The sequence below is a fragment of the Myotis daubentonii genome, chromosome 11 (genome assembly GCF_963259705.1).
Source record: "Myotis daubentonii chromosome 11, mMyoDau2.1, whole genome shotgun sequence".
In the NCBI taxonomy this organism is placed as follows: Eukaryota; Metazoa; Chordata; class Mammalia; order Chiroptera; family Vespertilionidae; genus Myotis; species Myotis daubentonii.
This window is the reverse complement of record NC_081850.1, coordinates 76,998,224-77,019,583: the sequence shown is the minus strand read 5'-3', so window position 1 is coordinate 77,019,583 and position 21,360 is coordinate 76,998,224. Positions and strand designations below refer to the sequence as shown.

At 47.4% G+C, this 21,360-nt stretch overlaps 1 protein-coding gene across 8 annotated transcripts in view; it reads right to left on the bottom strand.

Moving 5' to 3' along the window:
- SPTAN1 (spectrin alpha, non-erythrocytic 1) overlaps nt 1-21,360 on the bottom strand; it is a 60,391-nt gene that overhangs the window by 29,921 nt on the left and 9,110 nt on the right. For 5 of the 8 annotated variants that reach the window (XM_059658219.1, XM_059658223.1, XM_059658220.1 and 2 more), the window contains exons 2-24: nt 20,508-20,747; nt 19,425-19,550; nt 15,454-15,594; nt 15,069-15,215; nt 13,689-13,822; nt 13,427-13,571; nt 13,194-13,348; nt 12,430-12,565; nt 11,660-11,761; nt 10,117-10,254; nt 9,128-9,238; nt 8,510-8,587; nt 8,221-8,376; nt 7,790-7,994; nt 6,883-7,064; nt 6,294-6,537; nt 5,977-6,099; nt 5,172-5,389; nt 4,258-4,350; nt 3,795-3,929; nt 2,465-2,613; nt 1,381-1,440; nt 118-316 (exon numbers count right to left, since the gene is read on the bottom strand). In XM_059658219.1, the coding sequence (XP_059514202.1) occupies nt 118-316; nt 1,381-1,440; nt 2,465-2,613; nt 3,795-3,929; nt 4,258-4,350; nt 5,172-5,389; nt 5,977-6,099; nt 6,294-6,537; nt 6,883-7,064; nt 7,790-7,994; nt 8,221-8,376; nt 8,510-8,587; nt 9,128-9,238; nt 10,117-10,254; nt 11,660-11,761; nt 12,430-12,565; nt 13,194-13,348; nt 13,427-13,571; nt 13,689-13,822; nt 15,069-15,215; nt 15,454-15,594; nt 19,425-19,550; nt 20,508-20,744 (3,414 nt within the window). In that variant the 5' untranslated portion in view covers nt 20,745-20,747. The remainder of the gene's footprint in view (nt 1-117; nt 317-1,380; nt 1,441-2,464; nt 2,614-3,794; nt 3,930-4,257; nt 4,351-5,171; nt 5,390-5,976; nt 6,100-6,293; nt 6,538-6,882; nt 7,065-7,789; nt 7,995-8,220; nt 8,377-8,509; nt 8,588-9,127; nt 9,239-10,116; nt 10,255-11,659; nt 11,762-12,429; nt 12,566-13,193; nt 13,349-13,426; nt 13,572-13,688; nt 13,823-15,068; nt 15,216-15,453; nt 15,595-19,424; nt 19,551-20,507; nt 20,748-21,360) is intronic. The other 3 variants (XM_059658222.1, XM_059658225.1, XM_059658226.1) reach the window with 1 other exon arrangement.

Genomic DNA, 21,360 nt, shown 5'->3' with positions numbered 1-21,360 from the left:
CTACACAGATGGTAGGACATAACATGTTATTTTCATTCTAATAACCTGCAGTAAAAAAAAAATCAAGAGCACCAAGTCTTTAAACAATTTTTGGCCCATCGGCAAGACCTCCCGTACCTTCTGGAAGTCATCGAACTTCTTCTGCAGCACCTCCACCTGCTCCAAGTCTGCGGCAACCTCCTCGCTGGTCAGGGCCGCTTCCTTCTCATTGATCCACTGCTGCAGCTCATTCGCTTCACGGAACAACATAAACTTCTTGCAACTCTTCTCCAGCATGCCTTTGCGCTTCTCACCCAGTTCGAGCAGAGAACGGTATCTGATGTCATTCAAGAGGGTGACAAGAGGGGCAAGGAAGGCAGTTAGCGTCTTACAGAGGCTACGTCCCTAACATCAAGGAAACTACCAGGCATCTCCAAGACATGGGTCCAAGGCCATGAGTTTGGAATGAGGCTGCCCTGATGATGAAGTGTCAGGCGCAGATGAAGAGCCTAAGGACCCGACAGCCTCCGGGATAAGCATCCATGTTCTGTTCACCCCTGGTGGCCAGAACAGCCAGGCACACTCATCCGCGGGCCAACTTTGCACTGACGACATCATAACCACAAATGACGGAAACCCAGCGTTCAGCACAGTGACACAGGGTTCATGCAACTACAGCTGAGAGATGAGATGAGTTTGCTGGGTAGAATGTACAGAGTTCTTTTCTTTTATAATCAACTCTCTGAGCAGCCCCCAAGGAGATGGGCCTTAAACAGCCTCATACAGAATGTTAGCACCTCTGAAAAAGGACATTTCTAAGATGATATATTTACCTCTCAGGAAGTTTTGGCAACTTCAGAAGGAAAATCAGGTAGAGTACAGAGTATTTGTACCATCTGATTAGTTGAAAAGTTTCTTAAGATGAACCCAAGAATATTCTAGCTCTTGGGAACTAATACACAAAAGGCTAAATTCCTATTATCTTTGATGACAAAAATTAGGCTCATTCTCAAATTTAAGCTTCCTAAATGAAATAAAAAAGCAACGAGTTACCAAGAACCAGAACACTTTAACAAGAGGCACAACATTTCCTTCTTGCTACCAAGGATCACTACAGGACTGGCTGTCAGGCCTGCTGCTGGCCCACCACAGAAGCCAACAGGAGGGGGACCCAACAACACTCTGAACATACAACTGCACAAGGAAGCCACCAAAGAGCTAAGCGGCCATCAACTGACAGCTTCACCGACACCTCTACCTGTGCAAGCAGAAGCGGAGGCACGGACACGGCCCCGCCCTCCACCTGGTCTTTCTGATGAACAAATGCCCTCACAAGAAGCGGCAGGGGATGGGCAGGCATAGCCATGGACACAGGCGCTCAGCAAGGCTTCGCCTACTCACAGTTCTTCCACCTGTTTCATACGCAGGGATACACTGCCGGCCTCCTTAGTTATGCGTGTCCTGCACAGAGGGGCACAGCAAAAGCACGCACAGATTAGTGGGGCTCACCCCCAGGGGTGAGAAGCGGCAGCTCCGGCTGGTGCCTGGATGGTGGATGCACCAAGTGGGGAAAATTAGGGAGTCACTGAAAAGCTCTTGGAAACAGGCCAGGCCATGAGTAAAATCATGTAAATTAGAAATAGCAGGGAGATTCAATCAGTTAGTTCGCCGTCACTTTCCTGGAAAGGCGGCCATGCTACGGCAGTCAGCTTTCCTGTGCTGAAACACCAGCGACTTCAGAGCAAGGCCGGGGGATCCGATTTTACTGAGAGCTCAGTATGCAACTTTAGTCATCTGTTTGGTCCACTTTTCTGCTCTTGTATTTGATATAGGCCCACTCTTGTCTTAACTGTAACAGAGCATCTGTAAGTGTACAAATAACTGATCTTTTCAGGGACCATCAGGGTCAGAAAAGCTCTATTATTCTACACTCTAGTGCCAACATATTTCCTGGGTCTCTGCCAAATGTCCAAAGCTGTTGTCATCCTTAGCGGAATTAGGTATGTCCCAAAGGAGGGCACAGGTCACTGGGGCTCAGCTCTGGGAAAATGGACAGAACCAACACTAAGTAAATCCCACTCTCAGAACATAAGCCACAGCCGAGAGAGCAGCTCTGTAACAGCCTTTTACCGGGGCCGAGCTGCAGAACATCTGACGGCAATGTGAGAAAGGAGCTCCGGAACTGGAGGACAAAGGCTCAGATCTTAATGCTCAGAAAAATGCTGTTTTGTAAAAGCAGCTCACAGTGTGGGGAAGAAAGAAACAACAGAAAATAAAGGCGTCAGTCAGGCATCTGCGGCTCGAACAGGGTTTTTGGGTAAAAAAGCGACGTGGGGTAAGGGGGAGGAGCGTGTCCCCGAGTTTGACGGGCAACAGAACACTGGCCCCCGAAGCCGCAGCACGCTGCCCAGCCCTCGGCCCCTGGGTGCTACGACTGGGCCCCGAGTGACACCAGGACCTCTGCAATCGACTGTGTGGTCCTTACTGATTGTCGATCTGCTCCTGCCGCAGCGCGATGCTGCCCTGCTCCTCCAGCAGGTTCTCCCGGGAGGCCGACTGCGCGGGGTCCAGTTTCTTCACGTAGGCGGCCGGCACGAAGCCCTGGCGGTCGTTCACCTCCACTTTCCACCAGTCCTGAGGGGAGAGGGAGAGCGGTGACAGCAAGTTCCTCCCTGAGGAGGGAGGAACCAAGGAGGCTGTGTGTGCGCGCACACGTGTGTGTGTGTGTGTGTGTGTGTCTCGGCACGCTCGCTCACATGCACACACACAGGAGAACTCCAATCACATTAAGAGGACCTCCTGATAGTGTCAAAGCACTTGGCACAAAGGCTGAAATTTTGGTCCCCTCGTGACCTGTCGAGCATGGAGAAGGTCATGAGTTAAGTAGCAATGACACCCAACACGAAGGCCATTCTTCCCTCGGCTTAGGGCCCAGAACTGTGCTCTCCCACGCTACAGCCGGGAGCCACATGTGGCGATGTAAAATTCAATAAATCAGAATGAAATAAAAAACTTCAGTTGCACTGGTCACACTTGAAATGCTTGATAGTCACACGTGGTAGCAACTCCCGGAGAGCCAGCACTAAGACGATGTCCCCCACCACAGCAGGTCCTATCGGATAATGCTTCTCCTGAGGAAACCGGGGGGGGGGCGCGGGGGCGGGGGGGGGGCGAGGACCAAGGTGTTGGTTCAGGTTTAATTAGCGCCAACAGAAAGATAAGAATCCTGGGTTTTCTCAAATTCTTGACTAGGGAAAACTGGGGTGTGGGAATAAGGAGGTTCTTAGCAACAGCTGGGGACATTTGTCCACACTGACCACGATGAGAGGTGACAGCCTTTGGGAGCGTCAGATAACATGTGGAGTATCGTGCACCTCACTTCAAAGCCACTGTCAGATAGAATGTCTAGGAAGAAAGGCTACGAAACCAGGCAGCATGGAGCTGTGAGAAGACAGAGCCTAAGGGGTGACGTCACAGCTGTCTGTGACTATCCACTCTAGCCATACAGCTGAGATTAAGAACCAACAGGTACAAGGTATAGACCTGCAGTTGTATACAACAGATGCTGCCTCCAAAGAAAGAGTGTGGAGTGTGCAGCTGTGAGTCACTGCCTGTGGGTATCTAAGAAGACAGACTGATTACCTTCGTGATGATGCACAACACAGGTAAGAGAAACCTATATTAAAGCAGACTGACTAGGAAACTCCAAATTCTAACCCAGCCTCATTTTACAAAGACACAGTAACCCAAAGACACCCAACCCGAGCAAAACTGGTGCTGCTGATGGAAACACACGCAAGCCCAGGCTGACTTGCCTTGTTGGTGCTGTTGAGCAAGGTGAGGATATCGCCTTTCTTCATGGTGACCTCTCGAGGGCTCTTCTCCTGATAGTCATACAGCGCCAACACCAGCTCCTTCCCAGTCTCATCGTCCATGGGGGCCACTTGTTGCTAAAAAGCAAACACGGTTAAATCAAGGACGTGTATAACATGTTATGGAAGCACATGACAGAGTTCAACTTCGACAGCCGTACCAAATTCACCATCACACATTTATGAGCATTCTAGGATGCTACCAATAAAATCCGATTCAGGAACTGTAGCTCTCTGGTGTCTTTAAAAATCTCATTTTAAACCATCCACAAACCTTCGTCTCATAAGCCTTAGAGGAAGGCCACAAGAATGTTGCCCGGGACAGTGACACTTGCAGACGCTGGCTCCTGCCTGTCCCCGGGCGCCCCCGGCAACGTGTCACCGCCGAAGGGGAAGCCACACTCACCCGGCACGACTGCGCTTGCTCTCGCAGAGCCTGAATGCTGCTGCCGTAGGCACTGAGATCCGACATCAAAGCTTCATGCTTCTTCAGGAGAGCCTGAAACCAAACCACACCGACCCTGTGGAAGGCGCCAGAGGCTCCTCCAACGGCATCGCCCAATGAGCCACCCCCTCTGAAGTCCTGTTTAGTGATATGACTGGATCGCTTCCTGCTCTACACTTTCCCTTTTTAATAAACATTTAATTTGGAGGAAATATTCACTGTGACCTAACAGTATTTTTTCACTCTGCCTTTACATATTTAGTTATGCAATATCTGAAATGCATAAGGAGACATAAAGAACAGTATCGACTGAACCCATCACCATCTTAGGAAATAAACTGCCAATCAGACAGCTGGCTGGGGACACGCCCTCCTGGAAGGCATTCCCGGCCCTCCCCCCCTCGCCATAGCCAGTGCTGCTTTCTTCACCCCCATTTTCTAAGCTTTTCAGTTCTCCCATCTTTGGGAGAACCAAATATAGTTCATGTCAATACTCGACACATTTTGTTTTTTTGTGATGACTGGCAAGAAAACAGCTTCAGGGACTACACCTAGACTTTTATGAATAAAATGGAGGAGTTTCAGTCAAAAAACAGAGGCCCAGCAAACACTGTGCTAATGTATACATGCATATGGCGGAGGGACGACAGGACACGAGAACAGCAAAGTGTGAACGAAGGTGATAGGTGATGTCCTCTTTCTTTTCAGTAGGACCGCATTCCCATCATAAAAAGTGAAAAGAGACCCTAGATGCCTTAGAAACACAATCAGTCATGACGCTGCACCTTCCCAACTTGGTCACTTTCCCCGCTAGCCTCCCAGCCGGAGCCCTGGGGCAGGATCCCCAGCAGCACCATGATCCCCGGCCCGGTCACCTCAGCGGAGTCCTCGTCCTTCCCGTAGTCGGTGCTGCCCACAATGGGCTCCTTCTCCCGCATCCAGGACTCGGCCTCATTGGCATCGGCAAAGTACTGCTGGGCTTGCAGCGAGTCCTCCAGGTCTTGCCGCCGCTGCGAAGCTTTGGATTTGAGTGACTCCCACTTCTGGTTCAGTTCGTTGAGCTTGGCCTTCACGTCCTCCGCAGCAAAATGGCCTGGGGGGGAGGCAGGGGGAGGGAGGACGGGGAAAAGCATTTGACATGCTGCAGGACAAAAAAGGCCGGCGTGTTCACTTTCTGTCATTACATGTTGGTGAGCCAGGCCTCTTTATATTTCCAAACTCATGAGCAGCCCAGGTTCCAACCCTTTAACAGGTTTGCTCATTTTGGCCTCCTCATAAAGAAATAAAAGTAACAGCATTCCCATAGTTCTCAGTCACTGAGACCCCGGCTCAGAGAGGTTAAGGTCTAGTCAAGGTCAAATAGTTAGAAAAGGATCGAGACGGTCTTCAACCCTACAGCCCAGGCTGACTCAAATCCATGCACTGAACCATCAGAGAGGGAGGATAAGAGGAACAAAAGCAGGCTCTAGCTGGTCTGGCTCAGTGGATAGAGCGTCAGCCTGTGGACTGAAGGGTCCCAGGTTTGATTCCAGTCAAGGGCACATGCCTGGATTGTGGGCTCAATCCCCAGTAGGGGGATCGCTCATCAATAATGTTTCTATCTCTCCCGCTCCCTTCCTCTATGAAATCAATAAAGTTATATATATATTTTTAAAAAGGGAACAAAAGCAAAGCTCTCACCTTCCTCCACCATGGCATTCCCCTTCTGTGTAACTGCTTTGATGCGGGGTTCATGTCCAGCGATTTCTGCTTGTAGGGCTTGGTGTTTCTTTAGCAGATTCTGGACTCCAATCAAATCTTTGCCTAAAAGCAGAAGAAATCACCCTCCCGTCATGCGAGCCATCAAACAGAAAGTCAGCATTCACTGCCACTTGTGGCTTCCACGCTGTCCCGATGTTCTTTAACTTGACCTTGCTCATTTTGACCAGCGTCCCCTTTGGGCCGTAAGGGTAGAGCCCTTTCTCAGCTGGACTCCTATCTGATGGAGGCAGACTGACCTCTGTTGGTGGACGCAGCAATGGGCTCCTTCTCTCGAATCCACGTCTCCTCATCCTCCACGTCTCGGAAGAGCTGCTGCAAACGCAGAGAATCTGCCAGCTTCTGCTTCCGGGCGATCATGGGCTCCTTGAGGGCCTCATAGCGAGCCACGAGGGCTTCCTGCTTCTTCTTGATGTTTTCAGCATCAAAATGGCCAGCGTCCTGGAACTGGCGGGCCTGAATGGTGATGCCATCAATCCGATCCTGGGAATGGCAAAGGGCAGTCTTGAAAGCCTGGGCCGGAGCTGGGCAACTTTACGTATGACCAGGCTGGCTTTATTACTTCAGGTGTGGTTTGAACGATACAAAGAAAAGGGAACGCGTTTCCTTCCCACCCCACGAGCGTTCCTTCTGCCATCTGTTTCCCTCGTGTTGGGCTCCCAGAAAGCTGAGGGAGATGGCTGAACTGGAGCCAGAGCACATGCAGCACGTGGGGGGCCACGTAAGAAAATCAATACATTTCATCCCCCCCCAAGCAGCCTGGTCCTGAATTACTGCATCCCTCACGCCTACTGGCTGTTCACTGGCCCAGCAGCGCCCGCACTCTACCTGGTGGGCGGCCACATCAGCCTCCAGCAGGGCGTGCTTCTTCTGCAGGTTCTGGACATTCGTAAGGTCTTTGCCGTAATCGTCGGAAGCCAAGTGACCTTCTACTTCATACAGCCACAGTTCAATGTCCTCCACGTTGCGGTTAAACTGCTGCTGCTGGTTAGCCTCGCGGAGCTTTATTCCTAGCCAAAGAGGCAAGTGGGTTTTCTAATTACCCTTCCAGCAACACAGGGGTGGGCAAAAGTAGGCTCACAGTTGTGAGTATGGGAAAGTTTATTCTTGTGCTATGAACTATTAATAATTATATTATTTCTAGTATTTGCTACCATTATTACGATTATGACTGTATTTCATATCCTTACTTGTAATGTCTCTTTTGGGTAATGATGGCTGGTAATAGAACCTACTGTTGCCCACCCCTGTATTGCTCACGACAATGGCATCTTAGTGAGGGACCTGACCAGGACTGTAGTGACTCTCATCTGTCACAAAGGTGAAGGAAACAAATGCAACCTCTGCTCGACCTCTACATGCCGACTTGGAAGTCGCTTAAAAGCATCGTCATCCTCAGGAGACAGAAGCCCCTGAGCATTATTAGGACTGAAAATTAATTCCTTTGGCTCACAGGTGAACTTTGATCTTTAGTGATGAGGCCCAATTCAGTCATGGCTGGTTGGCCAATCATCCCCTTCTCACTCAGGCTCCCCACCAACCAGCATGCTTAACCACATTTACCAAATCAGCAAGGCATCACAAGTCCAAGGCAGTCACTCCTACAGGGAAATAGCCCGAACGCCCAGGGCCATCCACCTCACCTTCCCAGGTGGTCTATGTCCCTAAGACACTGAACTAGGAAGGATAATCAACTCCCCAAACATTCCTACCACAGCCTAGTGAGTCCTTGTACCTTTCAGTTCAGTGGCCTCCAGCAGTTTCTTCCACAAACTGATGACCTCATTCATTCGAGCCGCCACTTCCTCCTTGGCGTAGTGGTTGACGTCAATCAGCTTCTGCCCTGCTTTCTCCAGGGCATCAATGCGGCTCTGGTTTGCTGAGAGCTCAGCCTCAAAAGCCTGATGCTTCTGGACTTTTCCTTGTAGGTTGGATGGGTCCTGCCAATAGAAGAAAGAAGCGGTTCTGTCTTGAACGTGAGTGTATTACCTTGCATTAGTTTCATACTCGTCTCTGGAAGAGGATGCATAAAATGGTCAGCTTACATTAAATAGTGTGGGCTGGTTTTAGAACTCCCTTTTTCTCTTAACTACAATTTATTTGTAAATCTGTGTTCAATTCAGCTCACAAACCAAGTGCTACATGGCAATGCTAACAGTACATTACTTTATAAGCTTCATCTGTGGCAGTTTTCATCTTCTCGTTGACCCAGCTCTTGAGCTCATCGGAATCACGGAAAAACTGCTGCAAGTGGAAGGAATCGGCCAGCTGGGCCCGGCGATACATGGCTCTCTCATGAAGGGCATTGCGGCGGCTCAACAGCTGGAAGAAAAGGATCTTGTGAACCTCCAGTTCTTACCGCCCCAGAGATACCCAGCTCGAGAGGCTACACACATCTGTCTAGAGGGACATCCGTGCAGGGAAAGGATGGCGCATAAAGAACCCAGGAACTTACAGCATCTCGGCGAGTAGCCACGTCGTCCATGGCATAGTGGTTGTTCTGAATTAGCTTGGTTGCAAATTCATCTAGTGCCTAGGAAGGAAGAAGAGTTCTTCACTGGTAAAGGGATTATTCCATAGCCTGGCCTCCAGAGAAAAGTAACCACTGAACAGGTCACAGAACACTTCACACAGGTCAAGGTTTTCACAGACAACACTCATCCCCGAATTTCTGAGCTGGTGCCTGATGTTGTTACTCAGATGTAACAATGCAATGCCGGCTCCCTGCAAGGCTGGAGGTGATCTGACCTGCATCAGATAGAAGTTAACAGCCTTCCAATTCCTACTTCTACAATCTGCTGCTAAAGGTAAAGACATTCTGACCTTTTCCACCTTGTATTAATTCTTAACTGCTTTTAGTAAAAGGTAAATCTCAACCTGGAGGCTTATGTCAGGAAAAAGCTTTCATTCGATCAAGCTGTGCAGTCTCCCTCTGATGGTGTGTCACCACCGCCCTGAGATTTTCGGCACCCACAGGCGTGTCTTTCGCTCACATCCCTCATCCAACCTGTTCGGAGCCTTTCAGACAAACAGGGGCCTTCAGGCTTATTCCAAGGGCAAGAAGGGGTCTTACTGTGATCTTTTCCTCCTGGGCACTGAGGGATTTCTCAAAGTCTTCATGCTTCTTGAGAAGTGCTTCCACGCTGTCCAAGGAATCCCCCAGGTCCTCATTCAGCAGGAAAGCCTGCAACAGCAAACAAGGTGTTCAGAACAGCGCCCTGTTCCTTCCGTCTCTTAAGGCTGGAAAGCAAAGGATACTCTGGCCAAAATACAAAAGGAAGGAAAGCGATTCTTGGGCTAATAAACGTCTGGGATCTGTTCCGGGAAGCCCAGAGCCCTTCCAGATTGATCCAATGACAGCATAAAATCCTTGTCCCACATTCTATGAACACTTATTTTTTAAAAAAAGCTTTTCTTGCTTCTATTAGATTTAGATTACGCATAAGGTTAAGTTCTAAAGGGAAACCTCCCCCTTAATAAAAAACAATTTCAGCCGAGGCCGGTTTGGCTCAGTGGATGGAGCGTTGGCCTGCAGACTGAGGGGTCCCGGGTTCGATTCCGGTCAAGGGCATGTGCCTGGGTTGTGGACATATCCCCAGTGGGGGATGTGCAGGAGGCGGCTGATCGATGTTTCTCTCTCATCGATGTTTCTGACTCTCTATCTCTCTCCCTTCCTCACTGTGAAAAATCAATAAAATATATTTAAATAAATAAATAAATAAATAAATAAATAAATAAATAAAAAACAATTTCATACCATCACACTCATCTGAAAAACTGGGGCCTTTCTGAGGGCCTGAGGTGACAGAAGCTGGCTTAGTGCCCCCCTTCAGTAAATTCTAACTGAAATGGTAATGATTTCCTACAGAAACAAGCTAATGGTCTGAGGAGGGGCAGGAATGAGGGAAAAATAACAATCATCCACAGAAAGCATTTAGCACAGGTCCTGGCCACAGTAATCTGTAATGACAATATGCTATTAACACTTTAACCATTAAAAAAAAAAAGCTGACTATCTGAGTAGACAAACAGGTGGCCAGGTCTCCTCTGCTAACATGTTACCTCTTGCTTGCTCATCCAGTTGTCCACCTGCTCGGTGTCGCGGTAAAAGAGCTGCAGGTCCATGCACTGCTCATACTGCTGCCTGCGCAGCTCCCACAGCTCCAGCAGGGCTGTTCGCTCCTCAGAGAGAATGGCCAGCTGGAAGGAGGAGCACACAGGGGATGAGGGGTGGGTGGGAGGGGATGGAAGGGGAGATGGGGGGCGGGGGCGGCAGGGATGGGGAGGTAAGTCAGTCCTGACGCCCTCCACTCAGAAGAGGAGAATCACATCCACTGTGTGTGCCAGGCAAGTCACAATAAATCACAGGAACCCTGAGCAGCTTGTATGTTATGCTGAACGTAAGAGGAATGGTCCTGTTCTAATTAGTCTACAATTAACTTACTGCCACATTGTCACAAATGATTTTTAGTAGAAATGCTATGGAAACTCCCAGGCAGAAGAAAAAGAGCATGTATCTAAAATTGAGGCAGGAGGGCCTTAATCGGTTTGGCTCAGTGGATAGAGCGTCGGCCTGCGGACTCAAGGGTCCCAGGTTCAATTCCAGTCAAGGACATATACCTTGGTTTCTGGCACATCCCCAGTAGGGGGTGTGCAGGAGGCAGCTGATCGATGTTTCTCTCTCATCGATGTTTCTAACTCTCTACCCCTCTCCCTTCCTCTCTGTAAAAAATCAAGAAAATATATTAAAAAATAAAAATAAAATAAAATAAAAGTGAGGCAGGAGGAGCATTTGAGATCTTGCTCCCTGGCATATGTTATCAGTTTGACTCAAACGCTTTTAAAAATTCAAAAAATTAAAGTGAGGCAGTATAAATGGAGGGCAGTGGTTCTCAACCTTCTGGTCCTTTAAATACAGTTCCTCGTGTTGTGATCCAATCATAAAATTATTTTTGTTGCTACTTCATAACTGTCACGTTGCTACTGTTATGAATCGTAATGTAAATATCTGATATGCAGGATGGTCTTAGGCGACCCCTGTGGAAGGGTCGTTCGACCGCCAAAGGGGTCGCGACCCACAGGTTGAGAACCGCTGGAGTAGGGACTCTCAGTTGAGAAATGTCAATTGAGTAGGGACTCCATAAAATATGTTAAATAAATCATGAGTGCCCTAGGCATAATTTTTAGGCTCCAAAGTGAATGACAATAAAGTGTGTTTTTGAAATCTCTCTTCTTAGTCTCTATATAATTATTTTAAAATTACCATTATGTAATGTTCCTCAGACAACTCTATACTCAAAGACACTTTGAATTAAATATACCCATTGATTTGATAAAAATGTGTCCCCCTTGGCTCTAGCTACTAATGTGGACTCAAGTTTCTACAAAGTCTCCTTTAAGTAGGAAATATGTCACATTATGTCCCAAATAAATGAAACTCTCTATGTTCATTCACGTTGCTGTGTATACATCTTTTTCAATAAAGAAGCTGCTTCTTCACTTCCAGGTGAATCCCTGACTAAGTTTGCTCATGCCCCACAGTAAATGCCAGGTCTGGATATGTAAGGATGGGTGAGAGACTTTTAGGAGCCTTTTCTGGTCTTACCTTCTCCCTCACTTCATCAGAGGCATAATGACCAGCAGCAAGCAGGGCCTGTCCAGATTCATCTGCAGATTTAAAGCTGTCTTCATGAGCATCAATTTCACCCTATAGAGGACACAAAAGCACAATTTGTGCCCAGATCTTGTAAAAGAAAAACAAGTTGCTGAATTTCAAATAATTATTACAAATCAGAATATCACATCTGGAATGAAGAAGAGGATGGAAGATAAGGCTAGGGTTCCCAAGACCAGTCTGGGCCCTCAAACAGGAGAGCACCACTTGTTAAGAAGTCCTGCTGAGGCCGGTTTGGCTCAGTGGATGGAGCGTCGGCTTGCGGACTGAAGGGTCCCAGGTTTGATTCCGGTCAGGGGCATGTGCCTGGGTTGCGGGCACATCCCCAGTGGGAGATGTGCAGGAGGCAGCTGATCGATGTTTCTCTCTCATCGATGTTTCTAACTCTCTGTCTCTCTCCCTTCCTCTCTGTGGAAAGTCAATAAAATATATTAAAAAAAAAAAAAAAAGAAGAAGAAGTCCTTTTCCTCCTGGCTTTCAGGCTGCCTCTGTCAAGTTTCCATACAGTCACAGGGCCTGAGCTCTCTGTCTTCTGATCCACTGGTCTATCTGTCCTCCTTATGCGAAATGCATTTTTTTCACCATGACTTTGGTACCTGGTGGGGGCGCTACCATAAACAAAGTTTCAACTGCAATGCCTACAAGCGCTACACCAATGCATTATAGCTTATTTCTTACTTGGGGAAACCTCGAGACTCTACCTTGTGCTCCTGATGTCTATCCAGAAGGGCTTCGGCCCCGGCCACGTCGTTAGCAAGTTCATCTGCGTTAACGAGGGCTTTCATCTCGGCCACCCAGCTGGTGAGGTCCCGGAAGTCGGCAAGGAAGCGCTGCAGCCTAGGGAACACCAAAGGTCAGTCATTACGCATGTCCAGCAGAGCTCCAGGATGGAAAACACAGGTTTGAGTTCTATGCTCTCAAAAGTCTCACACACCATACAAATCCTCGTCCTGGGAAACATGGATTCTTTCATGGAAACATGGAATTCAAAGGAACACAAGACAAGGCCAAGGTCAGTCCTCTGAAACAGGCTCTGCCCAGCACTAGAATTCCCCAGTCTTGTCCGTTAATTTCAATTTCCTTGTCTTTCCCAAGTTCAACCCCTGCTTAATAAGTCAGAAGCATTCCTTCTGTTTCCAACCTTTGTTTACTCAATTTTAACAGGGTATTTTATGTGGTGCTCACACTGCTAAAGGCTACTGGTTATCACACTGACACAGGATGGAAACAGATATTTCTGAAGTTGTAAGTAGTATGTGTACACACTCACACACTGGATAAAGCTGTCAGTCTCCAAACAAATACAATGCAGGTAGAAAAGGTGACCTGCGTTTTCTTAGTAGAGGAAACACAGGGCATCCAGGAGTGATGCCCTGTGTGAACTGCCCCTTAACCCCGCCCTCCTCTCTTCCTTTCTTCCAAAGTTGCACGGTTCGGGATGCTGAGCACTGGGAGGTATTTCTACCTGTACGAGTCGTTGAGCCGCGCGTGTCTCTCCGCCGCCAGAGTGCGGATCTGCTCCCAGTTTGTGATCAGCTCTTCTCGCTTCACTTGAATCTGAGTGGCGCTCAGCGGGTGGGTCTGCTGCAGGCGGTCAGCCTCGGCACACAGGGCTTTGACCTAGAAACACACACTGTCAGAACTGCTCTCCCGGCCCTTGGTGACTTATTTATAGAATCGGCTGCTTTTAAAACCCACCTTGTCTTCTAACGCAGCCAGGTCTCTCTCCAAACCCTCATGCTTCCGAAGCAGAGCCTGAACACTGGCCAGGTCTCGGCCGAAATCATCAGAGGCCATTAACTGTTCCTTTTCCTTAATCCAGCTGATGGTCTCATCCACATCCCTGCAGAATAAAGACCCCCGTTAATCCTGACGCAGGGCTGTCTGTCTAGAGCACATGCCATATACCCGACCCCTTCGAGTAGAGGCCTGTTCCCTGAAGGCCCCTCTGGTGTGGTACCTGTTAAAGCGCTGAACCTCAGCTGCCCCAAACAGCTTCCCCTGTCTCTGAAGAGCCAGTCCCTTCAGGCGCTGCCAGGCTGCGTTCACCTCATCTTGCTTAGTCTTGATCAGCTCCTCCTCCGGGTGCTGCTCCTGAACAAGGAAGAGAACAAGGAAGCTCCTTGGCCCCCTGCCTCTGGCACCCCAACTAGTCCCCGGGCGGCTCCCTGAGGGATTTGCTTCAGCAAACCTCATCCTTCTGAAGAAATTCTGGTTTTCTGGGTGGAATGAAGTGAAGCTCATTCCGAGAGAGCTGCTACTCCTCGTCTATGAGGGGAGCCCGCTCTCTCCCTTGGAGGGGTGCTGTGCCTATGAAGCGGTTATGGGCCTCAGCACCAGAGCCTGGATGTGAACAATCACTGTGACTCCAACTCAGGGGAAACCCTCATCAACACACCATCTCCGCCCACCTGGTCAAATGTATTTCAAAGGTGCACGAGGCTGATCAGCACCTGCCCATAAGCATGGCTTTCAGGCTTTGTTCCTGACTTCAGACTGGAGGTATTTCTCTAAAAGTATCCTTCCCCACCCACAACATTTTTTTTAATGAATATAATATGTCGAGTAATAAGGTGAAGCATTTCAGGGTTCTGGGGTCCATATGTGAGACCATGGGGCTTGGCCTGACTGCTCCTCTGAGCACGGCTGTGGGCTGGCCCAGGGTTCGGGGATAACACATCTGTTCCTGGAAAGGTGAGTGTGTCTGAGGAATGCTGGCTCTTCTTTCACTTCATCACTAATTAGAAAGGGAACAGGTACTAGGCCTGGCACAGATCCATACATTTAAAACGTGTACCCCCAAAATCAAATTTCCTCAAGCAAAAATGGCCTAGCTCCGACTACTTGATGTCCTCGGAGCACTCTGACCCCTGTAGTGAAAGATGGGAATAGGAGGCCGCTCGCAGGACTGCACACGCAGGCACTGGGGAAGGCTGCCACTCCCCTCTAACGGCCACAGCTACCAGTGGAAAGCCTGCTCATTACAAGGTCCCCAGGCTCCCAAGGGAGCCCAGGGAAAAGCAACCATGCACCAGTGGACGCCTGCCAACCTAAGAAGCACTCACCGCCACACCCTCGCCTGAGAAACACCGACGCCCAGCCTCAGCAGCCCAATAAAAGCTTCCCAAGCCTGACTTGAACGTGGGTGGAGGCAACAGATCAAATGAACTCTGCCCTTCCTGCCCACCTCCACAACTTAAAAACCATGCTCTAATTTAGGAGTGGCAGGTATTGCTGCCTCACTTGGATCTGAACAAAACTTAGACATGTGTACCAGAACCTGCTCTCAGAAATCAGGGGCTGGCCATCATAATGTTCTGAAACATTAGACAGTTCTTACCTGAATGAGTTTGGCAGCAAACTGGTTCACTTCATTAACTCTTTCTTCATGGGCAGCCATATCTGTTTGAAACTCTTCAAATTTCTTCTGTAAAACCTCCACGTGCTCCAGGTCCTGGCCCAGCTCCTCAGAAGTCACAATTGCTTCCTATTCAGGGACCATAACAGAGCCAGAGTCACCAACCAGCACTTGGAAACAGCAGTCCCAGAACTTATGAAACAGGCACATTGGGCTGGGCCTGTTAGCTGTAGCGGACACAGTTTTCTATGAGGTTTGTGGTTCCGACATTGAGGGGACAGCATTTCGGTCTGGGATGCAGATCAGGGGAATCCCTTGCCTTTCTTTCCACAAGACTGACTTAGCAAACCTCCTTCTCAAAACATACCTTGTCATTGATCCAGTCCATCACGTCCTCACACTCTCGCAAATACTGCACCAGCTTCTGGGCCTGCAGCAGTTTGACTCCTTTCTCCCGCATCTTCTCCAAAAGTAACTCCCACTGGCGGTGCAACTCCAGCAAACGAGTCTGGAGGTGAAAATTCAACCCGACACATTACAACCGTTTCTATGGGAGATGGCTCTTTCAGAGTTCCACCAAGTCAGAAACCTCATGGAGCTCCGAACAAGTCTTTTAAGAAGATAATCCATAAGCTGAGAGGAAATCATAAGTTTAAGTGAGAATAGAAAAAAGTATACACTTCATAGTGGTTCGGTGGGTCTTAAAGTACTGACCTTTTATAGGTACATTTATTCTAGTTTACTTCAAGGGAATTATTAATTATCATCAATTACTGATTTTAGCCAAGCCGGTATGGCTCAGTGGTTGAGCATCCACTCATAAACCAAGAGGTCACTGGTTCCATTCCCGGTCAGGGCACCTGCCCAGGTTGCAAGGTATGCAGGAGGCAGCTGATCGATGTTTCTATTTCATTATCCCTCTCCCTTCCTCTCTAAAAAATCAATAAAACGTACTTTAAAAAGTAAAAAAAAAAAAAGATTGGTTTTATATTATTTGTAAGTAATTAATGTTACTAGTTATTATTACTAAATTACTAAATGGGATCCTAGGTCAGGAGACTATTAGGGAAAGAAGGATGAGGGTTTAACATGGAACCTCAGCAGAAATGACTGAAGAACATATTCTGAACTCAAAAAGGTGAAGGGAAAACAAGAGGTCCAACAGACATAAATGCAAAGAATTATGAGGCCCAAGTAATAATTATGAGGCCCAGGGCAACCTTGGTATGAAAGTAGAAAAGATGGGGTTCTGACACATAATGAGCTATCAAAAAGGACTCTTGGCAGAAAAAGTTTTGGAGCTTCTCTGAAGAGATAAAATTTGTGGTACAATACATCTCAGGTTAGATTTATTTCAAATTTCACCCAAGTGGCAGCACAGGCCCAAACATATTCACTTCCCAGCATCTTTGGGTTCTCATAGCACAGCCCCGGTAAGGACTTGTCAAGAACTGGGGGAAATTGATCATCAATTCAAGCTTAGGTGATGCATTCTCATATTCTAATCCAATCTCAATGCATTGATTATGCCGACCCAAGATACTGGGAGTTTCAGTGTAACACTGACAGACACAAGTAAACAATACAAAAGGTTTGAATGCTAACAGAAGAGAAGTTTGGGATCCACCCACTGTTGGCCACGCCCAGCCAACTCAAACTTGAAAGCCATGGGAGAGTCAACATGGGTGGATCCTCTTAGAAACAAATTATGTTTCATCTGAAAGGAGAAAGCAGTGAGGAATAAAATAATGTTCACACAGTTCACCTCCATCACTACTGTCACTTCCACCATGGATGGTTAGAGCGGAACCATCACTGGGAAGGAAGTGAAAGGCATTCCAAGGCAGGGGAAAAGGCAACCCACAGCAACTCAATACTCCACCTACGCGGATGTGGGACCCGATGTGGGTGGCGGTGACTATGGGGCGCCAAGCCGTCCGGTACGGTGTGAAAGTCTAAACCAGTGACAGACAGGTTATCCAGGACAGGTACAGCCTCCGCACTCCACCTCCTCCTCTGTCACTGCCTGCCCAACTAAGCTACTGAGTTACGGGACCAGATCAATGACCCAGTCAGGACCAACATGGCAACTGTGAGCGTGACAGCAAAGATGAGAGAGATGAAAGGAGAGTCCTTTGCTCAAATTAAAAACAGGCCACAGAAAGCAAAGGAAAACCTCATCCTCCGGGGCAATCATCAGTTTCTCACAAATTCCATTTTCACACCCTCCTGTCCTAGGACTGGAACAACATTCCCATTGCTGGTGTCTGAGCTTGTAAATACTGCAGGTCAGAGGGAGTCCAGCTCCCCAAGTTTACTTTGGTTTGAGAGCGTGTGGGGGCAGGGGCAGGGGCACTTCAGAAACGCTCGGAAAGCTGACAGCGTGGAGGAGAAATCCTGGTTCTGACTCAAGTGGCGTTCTCAGGAGGGGCACGAGTGAGCAGCTGACGGAGGCTGTTCTCCCAGAGTGAATGGGCTGCTCTACAGTAGCACAGCCAGGTGACAGAGGAGAAACTGGACAGACAGATCAAGGGGAAGCACTAAGGAAAGTCTACAGAAACGAGATACAGGTTGAAAAAGTAAATACTTGTGATCAGAGAGAGAGAATGGACTGAAATTCCAGTTCTGTCACCTATTAGCTGTATGAATAAGGACAACTCCAGCTTGTCCGAGCTTCAGTTTCTGGCCCTCTATACTATGGGTATAATGGCTGCCTTGATAGCTTGTTTGTTGTAAAGATGAGAAACCACATATGTAAAATTCCCAGCAAGATGTTTGAACATAAATAGGTACTAATAGCAACTCCACAAATAGAGGCTAATAGCACTTTTAAATGTTGCTTTAATAAGATCACTAAACAGGGAAGAGGGTACTTCCTAACAGCCCTGAATGAAGTGGGGTTGGGTTGGGCCTCCCCCTTCCCCAGGTTATGTTCTCCTCTGCAGTCTGGTTGTACAACTACAGAGTAGCCCCTTGCATCCTGGGCAAACAACTTCTATCAAGGAAACGGGCATGCTGATTTCATCTGCGATAAGCTGTACACAAAGTAGTAGGAAAATGGCAGATAAATATTTGTATTTAATTGCAGATACATATTACATTAGCCAAATAGGTTAAATGTGATTAAATAATTTGTCACATCGCATTTAAAATTTTATTTTATTTCCTATTTACAATCATTACCACTAATAGCTATTTATTAATAATAAGCTTAGGCCGAAACCGGTTTGGCTCAGTGGATAGAGCATCGGCCTGTGGACTGAGAGGTCCCGGGTTCGATTCCGGTCAAGGGCATGTACCTGGGTTGCGGGCACATTCCCGGTGGGGGATGTGCAGGAGGCAGCTGATCGATGTTTCTCTCTCATCGATGTTTCTGACTCTATCTCTCTCCCTTCCTCTCTGTGAAAAATCAATAAAATATATTTAAAAAAAAATAAGCTTAGGGCTAAAACTTGAGGGCTTCGCTATGAGACTGCAGAGTATATCAGAGTAAGAGAGACAAGCATGCATTGTTGAAAACCACTAGACAGAACCTAAGGGAATGAGACCTGCACGACGGGTACAGGAACCGTGGAGGATGAAGCAGTTCTTGCTGGGCCTAAGCTTCTATCTAAACTTTCAGGATGGCCTTGGCAGGTAAAGAACTGAAAAGGCTGGTCCCTCAACAGAAAGGGACTTTGGGTGACAAAGGAAAAAACATGAAGATAGACATGAGATAAATCAAACTAACTGTGCATACCTCATCCTAAAGAGGCTTGTGAAAGTACAGAAAGATCAATTATTGCCCCAACTCCAATGAACTGGCACCAAAACGAGCCTGACCATGAGTCTGAGGACTCCTGCTGCAAAGTCGGCCACGTTGCGTGGGCACTGACTGACAGGTGCCAAAAGCCGTTCTTTACAGCCGGACCTTTGTCTTGCTGACTAGCCCTCAGTAACCCCCAAGACCCTGAGAGCAAGCTTGCCAACAGACAACTTTCTTTATAGTGTCAGGGATTAATCCTATTTATTTTTGCGTCCTAATCCCTAGTCACCAAGATGCTTTCCCATCTAATTATCAACTGTAAATGTTAATAGTTTAATTTACATAAACTTCTTGGAAGTATAACCACATTCTAATTTGTTTTACAAAAAGAATATTCCTTGCTTGTTTGTATCCATACTGAACCATATTACAAAGGCAGGATGCGTTTGGGGAACTTCACAAATTCTTTTTAAAAAGCTATAAAAGTCTATCTTTTTAGGAACCCAGATGTACATGTAAGCATTAATCCACATTCCTCTACCGAGCAGACAGATGAAGGCCATCCGTCCACACCAGGCACTGCTCTTACTCACCCTTATGGTTTCAGATGCAAAATGGCCCTCTGAGATCATCAGGTTTCCAGTTTCGTCCAGCTTAACAATGGCTCCCGAGTTGGCCTGCACTTCCGCTTCAAAGGCTTGATGCTTCTGTAGCTTGCCCTGTTAGTAGACCACGAAGTGAGCCATAGATGTAACCACTCAGCTCTCATCATTCTGTTGTTCCCCCTCTGAAATTCCTCCCCTCCTGGGTACCACTCCCTCTAATTATGGACACCTCATCAGCACTGTACCCATCCCCCTACCTGCTCAATTCCTCAAAAAATCCTGACTGCATCTATCTGGACCTCTGAAAGCTTGGCCACTGAGGACCACCAACTTTGCAGATAATAAGATGCTACAAATATCCTGATGTTATTGTCTGTCAGGAAAGGAGGCATTATGTGGCTATCCAATCCCTTCTAGAGATATAGAACCACACTCACAGTCTTCTCAGAATGTGGTGTTTACCCTTGAATAATCCATCCACATTCACTTATGACATATTTAATTTTTTTAAACATGTTTTATATATTGATTTTAGAGAGAGAGGAAAAGAGGGAGGAAGAAAGGGAGGGAAAAAGAAAGAAACATCTATTATTCCACTCTATGCGTTCACTGGTAGATCCTTGTGTGCCCTGACCAGGGATTGAAACCACAGACTTGGTGTATCGGGACAACACTCTAACCAACTGAGCAACTCCGGCCAGGACCGATGCTATTTTTAGCTTATTGGATGGATTTGACTTGATACATTCCATTTTTCAATACCTCTTTTCAATTAAGTACTGAACCAGGCACCTAAACCAGCGTCTCTTCTTAGATGACTTTGACACGGTAGTAAAAGAGCCATGAGCCCACTATTGCTCCATTTGCTAAAGGTCTTTCACCAAAAATCAATGAGAAGGCTTTTTTTAAAAAAACAGGTTTACTGTTTTGAGGTACAATGTACACCATAAAATTACCTTGCTTTATGTACAATTCAATGCTTTTTAAAGACTTTTGCTTTCTTGGTACAGTTTTTAGGCAAAAACATTTGCTCTTGAATTTTGGAACAAATCTTACGGAGATGACACACACCTGCAAGTTGGTTGGGTCTTTATAATTCTCATCAGATGCGATCTGAAGTTTCTCTTGAATCCATTTTTCCAGCTCCTCAGCATCTCTTTGGAAAAACTGGAATCGATAGGAATCTTCAAGCTTCTGGCGCCGAAGGGTTGAGAGCTCCTTGAAGCGGTGGTATCTGTCTAGGACCTGCTGCCGCCTCTCCTGGATGTCCTCTGCTGTTTCCAGCACTTTGACCCCACTTGGGTCCATTTTCTGAAAAGACAGAATAGAATGCCCTGAGACAAGCACAAGACACCAAAATATATTTAAATATATTTAATGGAATGAGCCTCTCCTCTCCAAAGGAACAAAAAAACCAAAAAAAAAAACAAAAATCAGACACCCTAGCAGACAAATGAATTGAGAAGGCACCCCCTTCTCAGGACCTAACAACGAAGCCGAAGCCGATCCTACTCCTTTGTAAAAATGGCTGTCCACACCCTGCAACACCTGCCGCAGAGGTCCCTCAGGGGATGCCTAACCAACACAGCAAGGAAACCAGGAAACAATACGAACAACTATGGTTACACTTTCAATTCTACAAGAGCTCTGAGAATTCAAAGGAAACGCTGACTTTGGTACTCAAAGAATTATTAAGAAATCCATTCAAAAGTCCTTCCCTCTCCCTGACCGGTTTGGCTCAGTGGATAGAGCGCCAGCCTGCGGACTCAAGGGTGCCAGGTTCGATTCCAGTCAAGGACATGTACCTTGGTTGTGGGCACATCCCCAGTAGGGGGCGTGCAGGAGGCAGCTGATCGATGTTTCTCTCTCATTGATGTTTCTAACTTTCTATCCCTCTCCCTCTCTGGAAAAAAATCAATAAAAT